This window comes from Apium graveolens, chromosome 10, assembly GCF_009905375.1.
Source record: "Apium graveolens cultivar Ventura chromosome 10, ASM990537v1, whole genome shotgun sequence".
In the NCBI taxonomy this organism is placed as follows: domain Eukaryota; kingdom Viridiplantae; phylum Streptophyta; class Magnoliopsida; order Apiales; family Apiaceae; genus Apium; species Apium graveolens.
In genome coordinates this window covers 9338373-9356815 of record NC_133656.1, presented here as the reverse complement: position 1 = coordinate 9356815, position 18443 = coordinate 9338373, and the positions used below count along the sequence as shown (strand labels likewise).

At 34.5% G+C, this 18443-nt stretch overlaps 1 protein-coding gene and 1 long non-coding RNA gene across 8 annotated transcripts; one reads left to right on the top strand and one right to left on the bottom strand.

The window, feature by feature from the left end:
* Positions 1-1813: 1813 nt before the first annotated feature.
* Positions 1814-3523, bottom strand: LOC141689561 (uncharacterized). 6 transcript variants are annotated; one of them, XR_012562435.1, is made up of 6 exons: positions 3310-3488; positions 3089-3209; positions 2768-2838; positions 2402-2667; positions 2252-2323; positions 1814-2170 (listed from the first exon to the last, which is right to left on the bottom strand). It is a non-coding gene; the product is annotated as an uncharacterized LOC141689561 (long non-coding RNA). The 6 variants fall into 6 exon arrangements; XR_012562431.1 differs by having other exon boundaries at positions 2768-3209; positions 3310-3523; XR_012562433.1 differs by having other exon boundaries at positions 2932-3484.
* Positions 3524-3921: 398 nt separating this feature from the next.
* Positions 3922-14251, top strand: LOC141689560 (soluble inorganic pyrophosphatase 4-like). Of its 2 annotated transcripts, none has more exons than XM_074493902.1 (9): positions 3922-4062; positions 4710-4835; positions 5034-5062; positions 5370-5435; positions 12815-12922; positions 12987-13052; positions 13523-13643; positions 13882-13963; positions 14069-14251. In XM_074493902.1, exons 2-9 carry the CDS (start codon positions 4712-4714, stop codon positions 14109-14111), a joined length of 639 nt encoding a protein of 212 aa, XP_074350003.1. In that variant the 5' UTR covers positions 3922-4062; positions 4710-4711; the 3' UTR covers positions 14112-14251. The 2 variants fall into 2 exon arrangements, with proteins under 2 accessions (XP_074350003.1, XP_074350004.1); XM_074493903.1 differs by having other exon boundaries at positions 3927-4058.
* The last annotated feature ends 4192 nt before the right edge of the window (positions 14252-18443 follow it).

The window sequence follows — 18443 nt, the reverse complement described above, 5'->3', positions numbered from 1 at the left end:
CTTAATTCATCCTCATATGTCTCTGCAATCCATGTAGAAGTTATACACTTTTATTCCCATGTTGGATTACAAGAGTGTGTCTTGCATAATGTCTTTATCTGAAAGCTGTCTGTCCTTCTATGCTTTATAACATAACATTTCCATTCGCATCCAGGTGAGCACATCCATTTCACCTTATCAGTTTGATTCTTCCTAAGACTAATGGCCCTCTGATTCCTTACACATTGAGTCCAAATCAACCATTCTAAAATTTCTAAGAGAGCATATATAAAAAAATTTGCATTCCCCATCAATGTACGCAGTAAAATCTTGATCAAACGCTCCATTCCCCATCAATGTACGCAGTAAAATCTTGATCAAACGCTCCCCCATATAACAGTTTAATGGAGAAATTAAGTGAATAATATGGAAAAAAACAATTTTGTATACATGTAAACAATAATATCACAACATAAACAGATTATCATAGTTAAAAAAGAACACGAATTGGACAAAAAAACCCTAAAAACTCAGATGACAAAATAACCCCACTTGTATAACTGATAACTGAAATTGCTAGATGATAAAGTATTTAGGGACCACCAATTGTTCAATAAACAATAGAAACCCTAAAAATCATGCATGCAAACATATTGGGTTTAATCGACACTATACAAACACTATGACCAGACTTGGAATAGAAATTTACCCCCATATTCTGGTATTTCAGCATCATCTTCGATTATTGGTGCTTCAATCACCGGGATTTCAACTCCTTTGTCCAATACTTGCCGCCAATAATCCTCTGGAACTTCATTCCAACTTATTGTTCTCAAGTTATCATCACTTACTACTCGCATACGGCCTCTCATTTTCTCACAGATGCTTAGGGTTCACAAATTAGGGGTTTCGATTTGGGGATGGAAATGAGAGAGTCGTTGATGTGGAGTTTCTTTTGTTTTTAATTACGGTTTCCTGTTTTGGTTTGTTTTACTTTGTTTTTAATTAGTAATTGACTAAAATGCCCCCATTCCCGTTAACGTTAACAACACAGTTGGATGGAAAAGCGACCATGGGATGCAAAAATAAGCGAAAATAATTATTTAGGGTGCAAACTGATAGGAAAAATAATATAGGACCAAATCGGAAAAATGAAAATAATAGTAGGGTACAAACTGCCAATTACTCCTTGATTTTAATATAATATTAAGTGAAGTTTTGAAAGATAGTGTGTTCTTGTGCATGTATTATTATTTCATTCAAACTATACTATCTTTACAAGTTACATTTCTTATATGCTTTGTTCATCAAGCTTAAGAAAAATAAAAAGTCACTAAAATTGTCTAAAACACATTCACCCCTGTGTTGTATTCATTACCCAACACTTAATTATTAATAGTTAGACTCTTGTGTTGTTGGCCTCATTTTTGCAATTTATCAGTATTTACTATGTCCAGCAAATCCTGAGCAATGAAAATCCTGATAGCAGACCAGTATTTGCATAGTCAGCAAATTCTGATTATGCAACAGTCAGCAAATCCTGATGAATCAGGATTTTCAGGTCAATGGACTCCATCGGTAAATATCAAGGTATTCTACTGTAACATCACAGATCAATATTTGTCAGTCAGCAAATTCTGATATAAACATCTATTTATCAGTATTTACTATGTTCAGCAAATGCTGAGTCATGGAAATGCTAATAACAGACCAGTATTTGCACAACCAACAAATCTTGATTATGTACATTCAACAAATCCTGATGAATCATGATTTGATCAATCTGAGTTTTGATAACATGGCATGAATGATTACATTTGCATGACTACGCGGGAAAATCAAAACGCATGTGCTATTACTAGACAACTCAAATAGTCTACACATTCTATGTTCAGTACAGAGCACTAATACCATTAGCAAAGAGCGTCATACAAAGTACTAATACCATCAACAAAGAGAGTCAAACAATTGCAACAATCCTTCTAACAATACGAACATTGAAAATAAGTCCTCTATAATTTTTCGAGTAAAAAAAACACATACATCCCCTTTCACAAGCTGCAGATCACACCTGAGCATTATCCACCCATCATGTATGCTGGTACGCTTACTATTAGAGCGACACCGGGTCCGGAGCTTCTAGCAACGATGACCAACAAATACAGACCGGCCTGAACTTTGCATAAATATCCTGATCACACAAGCAACCTTAAACACTTCAACTTTTTCCACATCCCACTATCAAATATATCACAATTAATTTTATACCTACCACACCACGCGCATAGGCAAGGGTGTGACATTCTTCAATAACAAATGTTCTCTGATAGATCACCAGCCACACCTATAAAAGCATTGCAATTGAATTTCTTAACATTCTCAAACTCCTCAACATAATTTAATAACACAGGTTACTCATTACCATTGCCAAAAGGTTTTGGCATAATTGGAGCTTCTACGCGTGCTTCTTCGAAGGCAAAAACAGAAATCTCAGTCACGCTGTGAAGGTCACCATATTGAAATAATTGAGATATTCAACATCTAACACGTGGCACAAATTAATCATGCAGTGATACTATATTGCCTGCTTCAATAATGCACGACAAACTAATAACCGATGCAAACTGCCATCTGCAGGTTCGGAGGAAGGGCGCCGGCCACGCGATCAAGAAATTCAAAAGGTACATTCTGTGATTGGACAAGATTACCAGATTATGATATTACATCGTCCACATACAAATAAATTCAAATGTGTATAAAAAATTTGTCTAAAAACCAAATCACTTACAACTGAATCACAGACAGGTTTTCCCCAACCAAGATGCTTCACAAACGTCCACCCGCCATTACCGTATGTAACTAAACACAAGTAAGTTTGTACTGTCATCAACAAACCACAACATCTGAAAATATATATGATCTATCTGCTTTCATTTTGCATATAAAATATACCATGAGATGATCCACAATTTTGAGAACTATAAGCAATATTTCGATATTCTATCTCCGAACCATACAAATCACATATGCAAACTTTAATTTGAAACCCGTCGATATGTTAGAGTATTTCCTCCAGTAAGCGAGAAATTCTAGAAAAATGCTCTCTTACCCACAAGCTTTCCATGGACCTTATCAAAGTCAACCCATAATATATATTCAGTGCGGACAGTTAACTTGATTGTCAGTGGAATGCGATGAGTATTTCTTACACAAAACGAATGAGGTATAGTCTGTTCCAAATTTCACAGATTCAAACATCATTTTAAAATCTTGCAGGCAACAAATGGAAATGAAAATTTACAATAAATAGGCCAGTTTCTATGAACTCACAAGAGCGTTTGAACGACACTCGTATCCACTCAGCCGCTTCACAAACTTTGCTTTCTACTCCATCTATTATTTCAGATTTTGAAGATTAGGAAAACGGTTCTATAAAAAGGGAGCTAGCAGCAGCAAGGGGGGAGTAAAAGTAAGACAAAAATAAAGTGAGTTTATGACCTCTTATTAAACTTAAAGATAAGGTCAGTTTGCTACAATAACTTCAACTAAGTTCCGTAACAACTTCGTGCAACTCCTGATCTTAACATATTTTTTCATTGAAAGGGACCCTGCAAGGCGTAGAATAATTCTAGTTATTACATTGTTATAAATAAATATTCCTAGTATATTTCCAACAGCTCCTTATTTTAACACATTTTTTTCATTGATTAAAACCTTGCAAGGCCGACAACAATTCTAGTTATTACATTGTCTAGACCTCGAGGACAAAGAAAGAAGCAGCAAAACGCTTGCTAAAAATACGGCAAATTGCTTAAAGCATGACCTACCAGTCGTACGTGTCATGTTTTTATTTGTCAGTGAAAAAGGTCAACATGTAGAGTTCCCTTGATTATAATAGAAGGCGTTGACGCCGTCAGATAAACACCTAAGAAAACAGATCAAACGGTCCATATTTGCACAACATTGAGAGGTGTAGATTGCATTTTATTTTATCAACCTTACTGACTGCCCCCAGTCCCCACCCTCTTAAAGAATATATACATACAAAAAATAATACCAGTTGATATCTCTCATTCTCTGTAAGTAAGTTGTCTAAAATCTCAATCTGGTTATATTATAGTATTGTGTGTATGTAAGATTGATGGGTTTGTAGTTGTTTTTTTTTTATTTAATTTTAAATTTAAATTTAATTGAAAAATGTTTATGTATTGTGTGGTGGTTGCTTTACTAATTTGCTCTTATATTCATTCATGTGTTGAATGGCCTTTTTTGTAAGTTTCTTGCTCTTTGTGTTGATCATTTCTTTGCTTTCTTGCTCCTCTTTTTTATTAATTATTGTTTCAATGTACCAAAAAGGTTGCTTGTTCGTTTAGTTTAAGGCTCCGGAAAATATTACGGAGCAAAGAAATGTTGGAAAATATTATGTCAAGTTATTTGGGAAAACAAAGGGAGGCTAAGTGTGAGAATGTAGCAGGATGTTAGGGGTATCAATGTGGTGTAAGTACCTATTGATAGTTTCCTTCGTGTGTGTTCAACTTGAGCCCGATATTGTTTTAGGCTATGGGATGCAAATTGTTTCTTAAGTCGGTAACATTCCACATACATAGTTTAGCATCATGTTATAGGGTTTAATATATGTGGTTTTTCACATTATAATGTTCAGATTGAATAACCAAAAATTGTATCTGAATAGTTCTATGTTCTAACCCTTCTTTTTACCTTCAACGTAGAGATGGCTGAGAACAATGCTCAAGGGAGTGGAAATAAATCAGGAAAACCTGCTCTTAATGAAAGGATCATCAAATCCATGTCACAGCGATCAGTTGCTGCTCATCCTTGGCATGACTTAGAGATTGGTATTGCGTCCTTAAATTCCCACAAATTTATACTATGAATCAGATTATCAGAGCCTCTATTTGTGATCAGTGTATGTAGATTTTCACTTAATGGACCTCATCAGTATTTTTAAACTTACCATACCATATACCCTTGAATGTAGATATTAAGTTTCTTTGTTACATTTGTCTTGTAAAATTAACTTTTTGTTATTGCAGGGCCAGGTGCACCTTCTGTTTTTAATTGTGTAAGAATTTATTCTCATGTCTTTAATGGTTTTTCTTGATTGATTACTTGTAGAGTTTAGTGTGATCAACAGATGATGGTTGCTGAGATAGACGTGGTACTCGTTTATCTGCTGATTGTATGCCATTTAAGTCGAGGAGAGTGGAAATATTGATAAGCAAGATAGTGTAGCCTCTGAAACAGGCAGTATACAGTAGGACCCAGTAGGATCTCTGTCCTATGGAGCATAAAATTAAATTCTGCTCCTGAATATTGGAAGCTATACTTTAATTAAAAATAACAACGACTAATACAAATTGCTTTCACAGGTGATTGAAATTGGGAAGGGAAGCAAAGTTAAGTACGAGCTTGATAAGAAATCAGGCCTAATCAAGGTGTGTTTCCCTTCTATCTATCCTCTCTATGATCAGATTATATGTAACATTCTGGCTTTGCCTCTCTGAATGCAAGTGTTACTATTGATGTTTTAATTGCAAACTGTGTTGGGGTTGAAGTCCCTAATTGTATGCTGTATAAAATTTATTTAAAGGTTCTCCGGTGTAGTTATTATCTCAAACCTGTTTTCTAACCTCTCTTCCTTTGTAATAATCTTGACTTCCTACTAGTCAGACAACATTCCTTTTTATTTGCCCATGCAATTACAATGCGTGATGATCTGAGTGAACCTAGCAAACACTTTGCTCTTATTTGTTGTCAGACCATTCCATTATGCGCTGCTATAATATGCATTTATTTGGTACAATGTGCTAGCAGTAGTCTGTAGCTAATTGAACAGGTAAGTCTACATTTTGAGGTTGTTGTGTTAGAATTAGCAGCTTTTGTAGAAGATGCTTTATCAACTCATATCTTTCATTAACAATGTAACACAAATCAATGAAAAACAATCACTCTTATTGAATCATACTACTATCTACTAATTACAATCTGCAACACACTACTTACAACTTTGTACTCTCATTTTCACTAACTAACTAAGCAAGTAGCAAATAGCTGCTTTTATAGAGTACTCTAGAGGCTGCTAGTTGAGTTGGTATGATGCACTTAGTTGTAACAAACTTTGCTGAGTTGGCACTTAGTGACATCATGTGTGTTGTCACTTGAATTTTGATTCTCCTGATACTGCATATTCGTAACATCCCCCCTCAAACGAGGGTGACATTGTGTCATCCCAAGTTTGGACAGAAGTTCTGTGAACTGAACAGAAGGCAATACTTTTGTAAAAACATCTGCCAGCTGATGAGTTGTTGGAACATAGGAAAGCTAAATCAATCCTTCCAGTACTTTATCACGAGTAAAATGCACATCGATCTCGATATACTTTGTACGCTCGTGATGCACATGATTTTTCGCAATATGGATGGAGCTCTGGTTATCACAATGTAATGTGACAGGTTTGAGACACGACATACCCAACTCTGCTAATAATCTGACCAACCAAGTAATTTCTGAAGCAGCATTGGACATAGCACGATATTCTGCTTCTACTGAGCTTTTAGACACAATTCCTTGTTACTTTGATTTCCAACTTATTGGTGATTTCCCAAGAAGCATGACATATCCTGAAATAGATCGTCGTGTGTCTTTGCAAGCACCCCAATCTGAATCAGTGAAAGCTTGTAAAGTTAGTTGGTCAGCTCCTTGTAGCAGAATGCCCTGTCCTGCAGTTTAAGCTACATAATGAAGAGTATGCATTAAAGCTTTAAAATGAGGTACCATAGGATTCTGTAGAAACTGGCTTAAATGTTGAACTGTGAATGATAAATCCGGTCTGGTATGAGTCAGAAAATTTAGTTTTCCAACAAGACATCGATAAGTAGAAGGATCAGAATAGATCTCTCCTTCATCTGACTTGAGAATGATGTTCAATGGTAATGGAGTAACTGTATTTTTGAATGAAGATATACCAGCTTCATCTAATAATTCTTTCGTAAACTTGGCCTGGGACATGGTAATACCTTCTGCAAGATACCCGATCTCGATGCCCAAAAAATAACTCATCAAACCCAAATCTTTTATACTGAATGTTGCATGTAGATGTACTTTAAGAGCTTGGATTTCTGATTCATCGTCTCCTGTTAGAATAATGTCGTCTACATATACAGTAGCAATGGCAGTACACTGATTGGTTCTTTTAATGAAAAGAGAATAATAATTCTTAGATTGTGTAAAGCCACGTATCTGCAGTTCACCTCGCAGTTTTGCAAACCACTTTCGAGAAGCTTGTTTTAACCCGTATAGTGACTTGATAAGTCGACATACATAACCTTTTGGACAATCAAAACCCTGTGGTGGAGACATATAAACTTCCTCAGTAAGATCACCATGCAAGAATGCGTTGTTAATGTCAAGCTGATGCAATTTCCAGAGTTTATGTGATGCTAATGCTAGCAAACATCGAACAGTAGTCATCTTAACAACTGGTGAAAACGTTTCTTCGTAATCTATTCCCCATTTTTGATTGTAACCCTTTGCCACCAATCGAGCTTTAAAACGTTCTATACTCCCATCTGCCTTAAGCTTTATCTTATATACCCATTTAGAACCTATAGGCTTCTTTCCAGCTGGTAAAGAGACCAACTCCCAAGTCTGATTCTCCTGAAGTGCTATTATTTCTTTTCTCATTGCTTCAACCCATCTATTATCTCTAATAGCTTCTTCATATGTCAATGGTTCTTTGAGTGAAACAGTATGAGCAAGAAAAGAATGATGCTGAGGTGATAAATGTTGTGAAGAAATGATATTGCACCAATGATCATTGATTGTAGAAGTTGATGTACTATGATTACAAATAAAATCTTTTAGGAATGAAGGTGGATTTACAACTCTGGTGCTTTTTCTTAGAATAGCTCTGTTGTCGGAAGTAATTTCATCAGTGTGTGAAGAATGATTTTCATCAGTGTGTGAAGAATGAGTCTTATTATCAGAGTGTGAAGAATGATGAAAATCAAAATCTTGAGAGTTTGCATCATGATCATGGGCAGGAAGTTGAAAAACATCTGGTATAGGTGTAAATTCTGTGAAAGGAGTTACTATGGGAAGAAAAATTTGAAATTTAGATGAAATGATCTGTAGATGATTTCAGATGATATGGAAAGTGTTGCTCATGAAATATAACATCTCTAGAGATTGAAACAGCAAGAGTTTTAGTATTCAGTACCTTGTAGCCTTTCTTCCGAGGTGAGTACCCTAAGAACACATGTGGGACCGCTCTTTCATCAAATTTGCTTCTATTAACCTGAGAAGTAAAAACAAAACACAAACAACCAAATACTCTCATAAGGGATAAGTTTGGTGGCCCCTTAAAGAAAATTTCATAAGGACTGGAGTTGGATAATACTGACAAAGGTACTCTGTTGATAATATGTACTGCACACAATACACACTCTCCCCAGTACTGAATTGGAAGCTTGGACTGAAAGAATAGTGCTCTTGAAACCTCCAGTATATGCCTTTGTTTTCTTTCCACAATGACATTCTGTTGTGGTGTATTGACACAAGTAGTTTGCAAGTGAATGCCTTTAGATTTATAAAATTGCAGCATATCACCTTTACTCAGCTCAGGGGCATTATCAGTTCTGACTACATGAATAGAAAGTTTTAACTGATTTTCTATGTAAAGAACAAAATCACAAAAAACTGGAAAAACTTCAGATTTATTCTTTAATAAGAATACCCAAGTCATTCTGCTAAAGTCATCAACTATTGTAAAAATGCACTTGTAATTGTCATGAGTTAGCTCTTTATAAGGGCCCCATACATCCAAATGCACCATAGAACAAGCTGCATCAGTTTTTATTGAACTATGAGGAAAAGAGACTCTAGTTTGCTTTGCTTTAGGACAGACTTGACATATTGTATGTAATCTACAAGGTTTATCAAATACATTTGATAAATGATGAAGCATAGAAATAGGCAGATGCCCCATTCTGAGATGCCAAAGCTTGATCTTGTTCTGATTCTCTTCAACAGAAATTGCAGTCTGATTCTCCTCAACAGAAATTGCAGCTGTATAACCTTTTGCATCATTACTGATATGGTTTGTTTCTAAGTAGTAAAGTCCATTCTTGAAGTTACCAAGATGCATTTGTGTCATTGAAGGACTCTGAAGAAAACAGTGATCTTCAGTAAAAGTAACTGAACACTTAAGATCCTGACAAAGTTTTGGTATGGATACCAAATTGTATCTGAAATCAAGTACATATAGTACATCCTTAATAATTATGTTGTCAGTAACTTGAATATCTCCTATCTGTGATACTAATACCTTCTTCCCATCTGGAAGAGTTATATAAGTTTCCAGATTTGGAATTGGAGAAAATTGCATAAATAGAGACAAATCATGACACATATGGTCAGTAGCTCCACTGTCCACAATCCAATGAACTGATGTGTGGGATGCAAGACAAATCTTACCTGCAACACAATCTGCTTTCATGTTATTCTTAGTAGATAATTCTCCTGCATCCTTTCCAAGTAGCTGCAAAATTTGTGCATATTGAGCATCTGTGAAACCTGCATTCTTGTTATCAGAAACATTAGTACTTTGAATTGTTTCAGAATTGACATTAGCAGCTACTTTTCTGCTGTCTGGTCTTGAAATGTGATGGATAACCATGTAATTTGTAACACTGCTGAGCAGTGTGGCCAGTCATTTTGCAATGATCACAAAAATAAGAATTGAATTTTCCTTTGTTTTCTCTAGACTGAGACCTGAAATTGGAACCAGATCCACCCTGTGATCTGAAATTGAAATTTCTCCTATTTGTAGCAAAAGCCATGACCTCTTCTGATGATTGAACAGGATGCTGCCTCTAATTACTTCAAAGCCATCATTTAACTTAATGAGAAATTCAACTAATCTTCTGTCTTCCTGAGATTGTATCATCTTCTGTGTTATCTCACATGTGCATCCAGCACATTTAGATGAAGTTATAGGGTCTACAGCATCTAGTTGGTCCCAAATCATCTTAATTTTAGTATAGTAACTAGAAACATAATTAGCTCCTTGTTTGATCTCATATAAGCTTTGCTGTAAAGAAAATAACAATGTGTCAGACGCTTGTCCATAGCGTTCTTCCAAATTGATCCAAATATCATGAGTTGTGTTAAAATACTGAACACTTCTAGCAATACTCTGATCTAACACTCCAAGCAACCAAGAAATCATCATACTGTTACAACGTTCCCAAGCCTTATAGTCAGGATCTGCAATCAAAGGCTTTGCAATTGTTCCATCAACAAAACCAGTTTTATTCTTTGCTGATAAGCTAATTAACATCGAACGCTTCCAATCACCATAACCAGGTCCATCAAACTTGATATTAACCAATTTCATACCAGGATTATCAGAAGGATGAATATAATAAGGGAAGTAGGATTTTGAGATTGATCCATAACAGGAGTCTGATTTTCATTATTCTCAGCCATATTGAGACTCGAAGAAAACAGAATTTCAGATCAGCAAACAAAAAAAAACTTATCAAGAAATATTAGATCTAATTGATTCTGAAACAAGATTATCAACAATCGGTTGAGAGAGTTTTCAAGAAACAACAGGATGCATTTATTTGGTACAATGTGCTAGCAGTAGTCTGTAGCTAATTGAACAGGTAAGTCTACATTTTGAGGTTGTTGTGTTAGAATTAGCAGCTTTTGTAGAAGATGCTTTATCAAATCATATCTTTCATTAACAATGTAACACAAATCAATGAAAAACAATCACTCTTATTGAATCATACTACTATCTACTGATTACAATCTGCAACACACTACATACAAATTTGTACTCTCATTTTCACTAACAAAGCAAGTAGCAAATAGCTGCTTTTATAGAGTACTCTAGAGGCTGCTAGTTGAGTTGGTATGATGCAGTTAGTTGTAACAAACTTTGCTGAGTTGGCACTTAGTGACATCATGTGTGTTGTCACTTGAATTTTGATTCTCCTGATACTGCATATTCGTAACATGTTGCCATGTTAAAATGTGAAATTAGGAAAAGTATAATCTGTTTGATGATATTCAACGTTGTTCCTTTCATATCTATTAATAAAGCGCTTACATATATTATATAATATTTATAAAGTGGAATTTCTTCTAGCTAGGTTGGTAACTTGAATTTGTTTGAAGGAGCATAATGACTTCTGACATCTTAATTCTGAATAATCCTTGAGTCATACAGTCTACTGTTAGGGCGAAAACACGCGCTAATGTTCACGCAAGTATACGCGTTCGCAAGTAATATAGAATACTTTCTAGTTCGTTCCCTCAGAGACTCAGACTAAATTATTGTCTAATTAAACTCACTCACCAATGTATGATTACTTCTCAATGTTAAGATAATAACACTTAAAATTGTTGATTAAATATTAACTATAATTAACTACTTAATTAACCACTTAACTAACACTTCAATTTATCAATAATAAAACACTCATGAGATCACAACTTCATTATTACTTTCTTCTATAGCCATTGTTATTACCTTTAGCATGTGACAGTGATGATATTAATCGAATAACACGAAACTGATAAAAGCCAACTTTCATTGTACTAATACCATTCTACCAAGCATCCACAATTAAGATAGAAGTCGAATAGTCATCAATTATGTTGAGTTCCCATATGTCTACAGAAATTGACAACACAACGATTTAAGCACAAGTTATTCTTTTTGATTACATAGGGCAAATAAAACTGTTAGAGTTACCCACTAATCATGCACAACGTACATGAACCTATGCTAGCATGGCAAGTTCTAAATCTCAAGATCCACCGTCGCTTCACAAGAGATTAACACCCTATCTTATATGTTCGCGACGCACATAAGACGAATATGCACAACCAATACTAGATATCATGCAATCATCACACACTAAAGTATTAAACAATTAACTAAAGAATTCCATAATAAATCCGTTGCAACCCCATGATCACGATTAGCCCATAATAGAACTTATCGCCATCATGGGTTCATATGAAATCATGATAAACAAACACAAGAAAATAATAACTAAACTAATTATATTAAAACAGAGTACGTCACAAGAGTAAATAAGTCAAAGCAAGAAAACTAGCATCCAACGTTACAACGAAACAAGAATCACAAGAAAATATGCTTCCTCTTCGTTGCGGTGTGCTAAATCGGTCTTCTTCCTTATCTCCTTCGCTTCTTGCGTAAAACACAATCTTCTTTTTTTCAATCCCCCCTGTGAAAACGTCTCAAATCTACTTATATAATAGTCCCATAAAACTCAGATTACATAGAAGTTGGAAGCCAAACAGAAGTAGAAGTCTAAAATAATTCAGCAAAATTCCCGACCCTGCGCGGCCGCTCAGCATAGCTGCGCGGGCGCGCAGGTTACTGCGCGGCCGTATGCTGAGCGGGCGCGCAGGCCTCTACTGGAAAAAATCCAAGTTTGCTCCGTTTCTTCGCCGTAATCTGCCCGTTCCTTTCCTCTCGCAATGGTGAACACATGCCAAGGCTTATTCTTGATGATTCCTCCCCCGAAATGCAACTAATACCCTGAAATGCATAAACACTAGAAAAACGCATCAAATACACAAAATACTTGATTTCAAGACACCAATTTAAGCCATTTTAAGACGCTCTAAGTGGTATAAAATGCCACTTATCATCTACCTGTATGATTTTCCACGCCACTTCCTCCACATTCTTGCATATATAGTACATTTATATTCATATATTATACAGAGAGAAGAAACTATCAGCTGAGTGTCAACTTTTTCCGTACAGGTTGATCGTGTTCTCTACTCATCAGTAGTCTATCCACACAACTATGGATTCATTCCACGCACCCTTTGTGAAGATAGTGATCCAATGGACGTTCTAGTGTTGATGCAGGTACGTTTCTTGAACTGATCATATTGTGATTGTGGCTTATTCTCAACGTTCAAGCTTTGCGTAGGAGCCTGTTCTTCCTGCAACCTTCCTCCGAGCCCGCGCCATCGGGTTGATGCCAATGATTGATCAGGTAAGTGCTGATAATAAGCTGCTTAAACTCATTGAATATGTTCTGTAATTAAGGTACCACGGAATTTTAGCAATGAGACTCGAAGGTTGTTGAAGGCCAGAATTTGAAATGAATATTCAATGGAAAACAAAATAGTGCATTAACTGACCCTGGAAAACTTGGTAAATGGAATAGTTTTAAATTATCACAATCCGAAATAATTTGGTAGGAAAATATAATTTTTTTTCAAGGTCTCTGAAAAGTCTGGTACTATATTGATAAGTATTGTACTATATGGATCATGTTTTCTTAATGACGGTAATGCTTAAAGGTGAATGTCATTTTCTGATTAGAATTGAGGTTATACAGGAATTATAGCTCATACATGTTCTGGTGCTATAACCATCAACAAGAATCTGGAATCTCATACTTTCCCTAGCAACTTTCACGCTTTATGTTACGACAGGGTAATTTGGGTAATTTCCATGTAGGGCGAGAAGGATGACAAAATCATTGCAGTTTGTGCTGATGATCCTGAGTTCCGACATTACACAGACATCAAAGAATTACCTCCACATCGTCTTGCTGAGATTCGACGTTTCTTTGAGGACTGTATCCATTTGACTGCATGTTGCTATTATATATCAGATATTTTTTATATTTTATATGTATAGCAATGCAAGCTGATAGTTAACACAAAGTTTATAGTGCCTAATGCCATGTCAATGCTGGTTACCTGATTCACACTTACAGCTGGGATGCTCCTAATAATCTGGTTCCTATTGTATATTTGTTAGTTAGGATAACATAGTTCTTGGCTATGCATTTCTTAACCTTTCATGAATGATAGACAAGAAGAATGAGAACAAGTCGGTCGCAGTAAATGACTTCCTGCCTGCTGATGCTGCTGTAGATGCAATCAAGTACTCAATGTAAGTGATTTGAAGTTTTTAAAAAACTGCAGACAGTATCTTCCATTTTAAATCATGATTCAGCCAATAACATGTTAGATAATATACATGAATTCATTATTGCAGGGACTTGTATGCTTCTTACGTGGTGGAAAACTTGAGGCATTAAATTCCCAACCATATAGGAAGCTGATAGACTTCTTGCAGCATGTAGTGTGCTGAATTGTATTTAAACTTTGTTGAATTTTGTGAAATGTTAAACAATCCTTATAAAATTTAAGCATAATATGACAGTGCTTTTTTTAACAATGCCTGGTAAAATGTCATTTTCACATTACAAGTGCCTTGTATTATGAGAATCTTCAATCGCTGGTGTTATGCCACGTTTTGGCATGACAAATACTTTTTAATAATTCCATAATTTGTTAATTATTAATTACGGCTAATAATTAATTGCTTAAGCCCCAAGTTATCCTCTCTCCGAAACGAGGAAAGAATCAATCTCAATAAATCAATAACGGAAAATATCTCTCAACGATATTCTTCAAATCAGGAAGATATCACAACGCTCAGATTAAATCAGATAAAATCGGTAATTACCACATTAATGAAACTTATCCCTAAAGTCTCTTAGGGATAAGCCCAAATTTCACAGAACTGCGTAGGCTTGATCCAATATAAATTGGTACGCATGCATCTTGGCAAAGGGATCCGATACAACGAGACAAATCGAGACACCTCCCAAGTCCAGCCCCTCTTTTTCATAAACCCTAATTTCACAACTACACACAAATCGCTCTAATATTCCAGCAACCCTTCGATTTCGTGTTGTTACGAAATTCCTCCAACAACATTTGGCGCTAGAAGGAGGGGTTATTATTCGAGGAGGACGAATAATATTACAAAACTCGTGGGTTTATGGTTCATCCATACAATGGGGGATCGATAGTCAATTACCGATGGTGAAAAAAAAAGGGGCTCGTGGCAGATATATCCTATATGGATGTACAATAACACACAATTCAGCGGAGTCCAGGCGGTGCAATATGGTGCAGCAAAGGCAGTCTCATGATGAATAACAAGACCCAGCGGCGGCATGCAAACTTGGCGAAAAAAATAATATTTAACATGGAGCGACCCGTGGCATTTAAGAAAACCCAACGATCAGGCGTTTGTAGTCACACGCGGACGGACATGTTAAGGTAATATACACGCGCGGACAAGGAGAAATAAAAAAAAGGGAAGCAACCATGGAGTAAAAAGAATGACGAATGAACATGTCATGTTGAGATTGCGGGGCCAGCAGGAAAAAGAAGACAAACAACTTGAGGAACACTGAAACGCACCATAGAAAAATGGTGACACTCGAAAATTCACAGCCTGTTAGAAGCGGAAAATAAAGATAAGATTTTTCTTCTCCTGATTTATTTCTGCAAATTTATTATTACGTGATGAATGCATAGATATTATGTTTTTCTTCTAATTTTTTATAAGAAAAATATTTAGTGATAAAATTCGTGCGAGTCACATTTTTATGATTGTAAAATTATTGCGTCATCTTAATTTTGGACGACACACATATTTTGGGAAAAAATCGTACGAGATATTTATTTGAGAGAATTGTGGATTTTTAGAAGATCGTACGAGCTGCATCTTTTGGAAAAATAAATTATATATGCGAGATGCATAATTTTGGGAAAATATTTAAGAAAGAGCATTATTTTTGGGAAAAATAAATATCGTGACAATTTTAAATTGGCATATTTATTATGTTTGAATTGCGTTTAAAATATTTTGCATATACTGTCGCGATAATACATATATGTCGAAAAATATTTTCAAACTTGTGAATGGGAATTGCTATGTTTGGTAGCTGAGACAACCACTTGGAATGATATACACTACCGATTGTGAACTTGTATTGTTGACACCTTACGCCTAGATAGGCAGAAAGATTACAAACGGAAAGATTGAAGGTATGAGCTCACCTTATCTCAAGTATGGAAAGAGATTCAAGGTGCGAGCTCACCTTATCTTAAGTACAGAAAGAGATTGAAGGTCGGGAGTTCCGCCTTATCTTTTGATGAAGGCATGTTTGTTGATCTTGTTACATTCATATAATACTAGCAGTTCACCTCAATAATACAATTTTACAATCGGCTGTTATATCTATCTTGAAGTGTGTACGTCAAGGTCCAACTTAACATCATTGTTCGCAATGGATTTATAAATTTGTGCTCGCACAATCACAAACAAGGGAAATATGTATCTTTTTCGGATCTTGCATGGTCTCGCACGTGCATTCGCATAATTGTTTTGAGCACGAAGGTGCTCTATGTTATTTACTAAACTCCGATTTTTAGTTGTTTCAGCGATTGAAGAATATTTAGTTCTCCACTGCAGCAAGCTATACTGAAGAACTGGGGGTAGTTGTTATGCCACGTTTTGGCATGACAAATACTTTTTAATAATTCCGTAATTTGTTAATTATTAATTACGGCTAATAATTAATTGCTTAAGCCCCAAGTTATCCTCTCTCCGAAACGAGTAAAGAATCAATCTCAATAAATCAATAACGGAAAATATCTCTCAACGATATTCTTCAAATCAGGAAGATATCACAACGCTCAGATTAAATCAGATAAAATCGGTAATTACCACATTAATGAAACTTATCCCTAAAGTCTCTTAGGGATAAGCCCAAATTTCACAGAACTGCGTAGGCTTGATCCAATATAAATTGGTACGCAGGCATCTTGGCAAAGGGATCCGATACAACGAGACAAATCGAGACACCTCCCAAGTCCAGCCCCTCTTTTTCATAAACCCTAATCTCACAACTACACACAAATCGCTCTAATATTCCAGCAACCCTCCGATTTTGTGTTGTTACGAAATTCCTCCAACAACAGCTGGCAGCAGCATTTCCAGTGAATGTGGGTTTTTGGTGTTATTACCTTTAAGCTGTCAACTACTTTTAGCAAATTATATCCTATACATAATTAATTAGCCTAACAACGTTTAGTGTTGAGTTGTAATTGTTATCATGTATAAACCAACTATAAAAATATTAATAGCCCTAATTGTTTTAATATTATTTAGTCTCTGAATTTAATCTGGTGTGAAAATTTTAAATTCTGAAATTTATTTATTAGAATTTTTTTAATAATATAATTTAATAATTATTTTAAATATACATGTGTATAAGTTAGTGATATTTTAGTTCAAAAAAATGTCACTGATTGAAAAATATAATTTTATTGATGTTTATATGTGTGTTTATGAAATATTATTTTGTTTTAATTTAAAGGTAAATTTTAGCTCATATCAATAGAATACAAATTATTTTTAGTTTGTTATACCGGCCAAATCTAACAGATTATATTCAGATTTATTTTAGTTTAATTTGTTGAACCCTGGATTCATGATAAAAAAATTGTGTATCAATGATAAAAATTAATGTTAACTTGAATAAAAGTACATATTTTATTTTAACTGGTCTAATTATTTTCTTATATTAAGTTTAATTTTAGTTTAACATGAATTAATTGTAAAATGTTTTTAGTCCGGATTATAGTGACTAAGAAATCATCTATATTTTTGTCTTATTAAATTAGTATATATTATGAAAATTGAAGTAAATACGTAATTATAAAAATTAAACATTGCACCCACTTCTATTAGCGAACTTTGAATATTTGGGCTTTTAGGGTTGAATCCTATTCTTTTAAGCCTACATTATCCTTACCAACCAATTAGGTAGATTTTAATTTTATTTTAACAGGAATTAATAATATAAAAATCATCTTCAATTGAAATTTAATTTAAATTAACGTAGATCAATAATATATACTATTTATTTAAACATCAAGTCTGTTATATCAACCACCGAACTATATTTAGTTTGTTTATAATTTTATTTCAGCCCAGGTGAATATTATTTTATTTTAAATCAAATAGATAATATATTTTGTTTTAGCGTGATGACATTATATTTTATTTTGGTCAGGTACAATAATTTTTTAGCCAGATCGGTAGTATTATTGTTTTAGCATGAGATAACAAATTTTGGTTTTAGTTTAAGACCGTTATATCAACCAGATCCAGCTAATTATATTTAGTTTTTTAATTTATTTTATTTTAGTCTTGGGTAAATATTATTTTGTTTTAGACAGAATGAATAATATAAATTTGTTTTAGTCTAATGACATTATATCAACCAAACGAATTTTCTTTTAAATTTTGATTTTATTTTAGCCCGTTTATTATTTTGTTTTAATTAGCTTGATGATATTATATCGATCAAACGAATTTTCTTTCAAATTTTTATTAGTCATTATTATTTTGTTTTAGTCCAGGACTGCAAATCTAGCTAACTTTATGTAGTTTATTTTTAATTTCTATTGAAGGTTGAATCAATAGTAAAATTTCGTTTAGCCCGGCTCGGGTGAATATTATATATTATTTTGTTTAAATTAAGATCATTCGGCATATTATAATT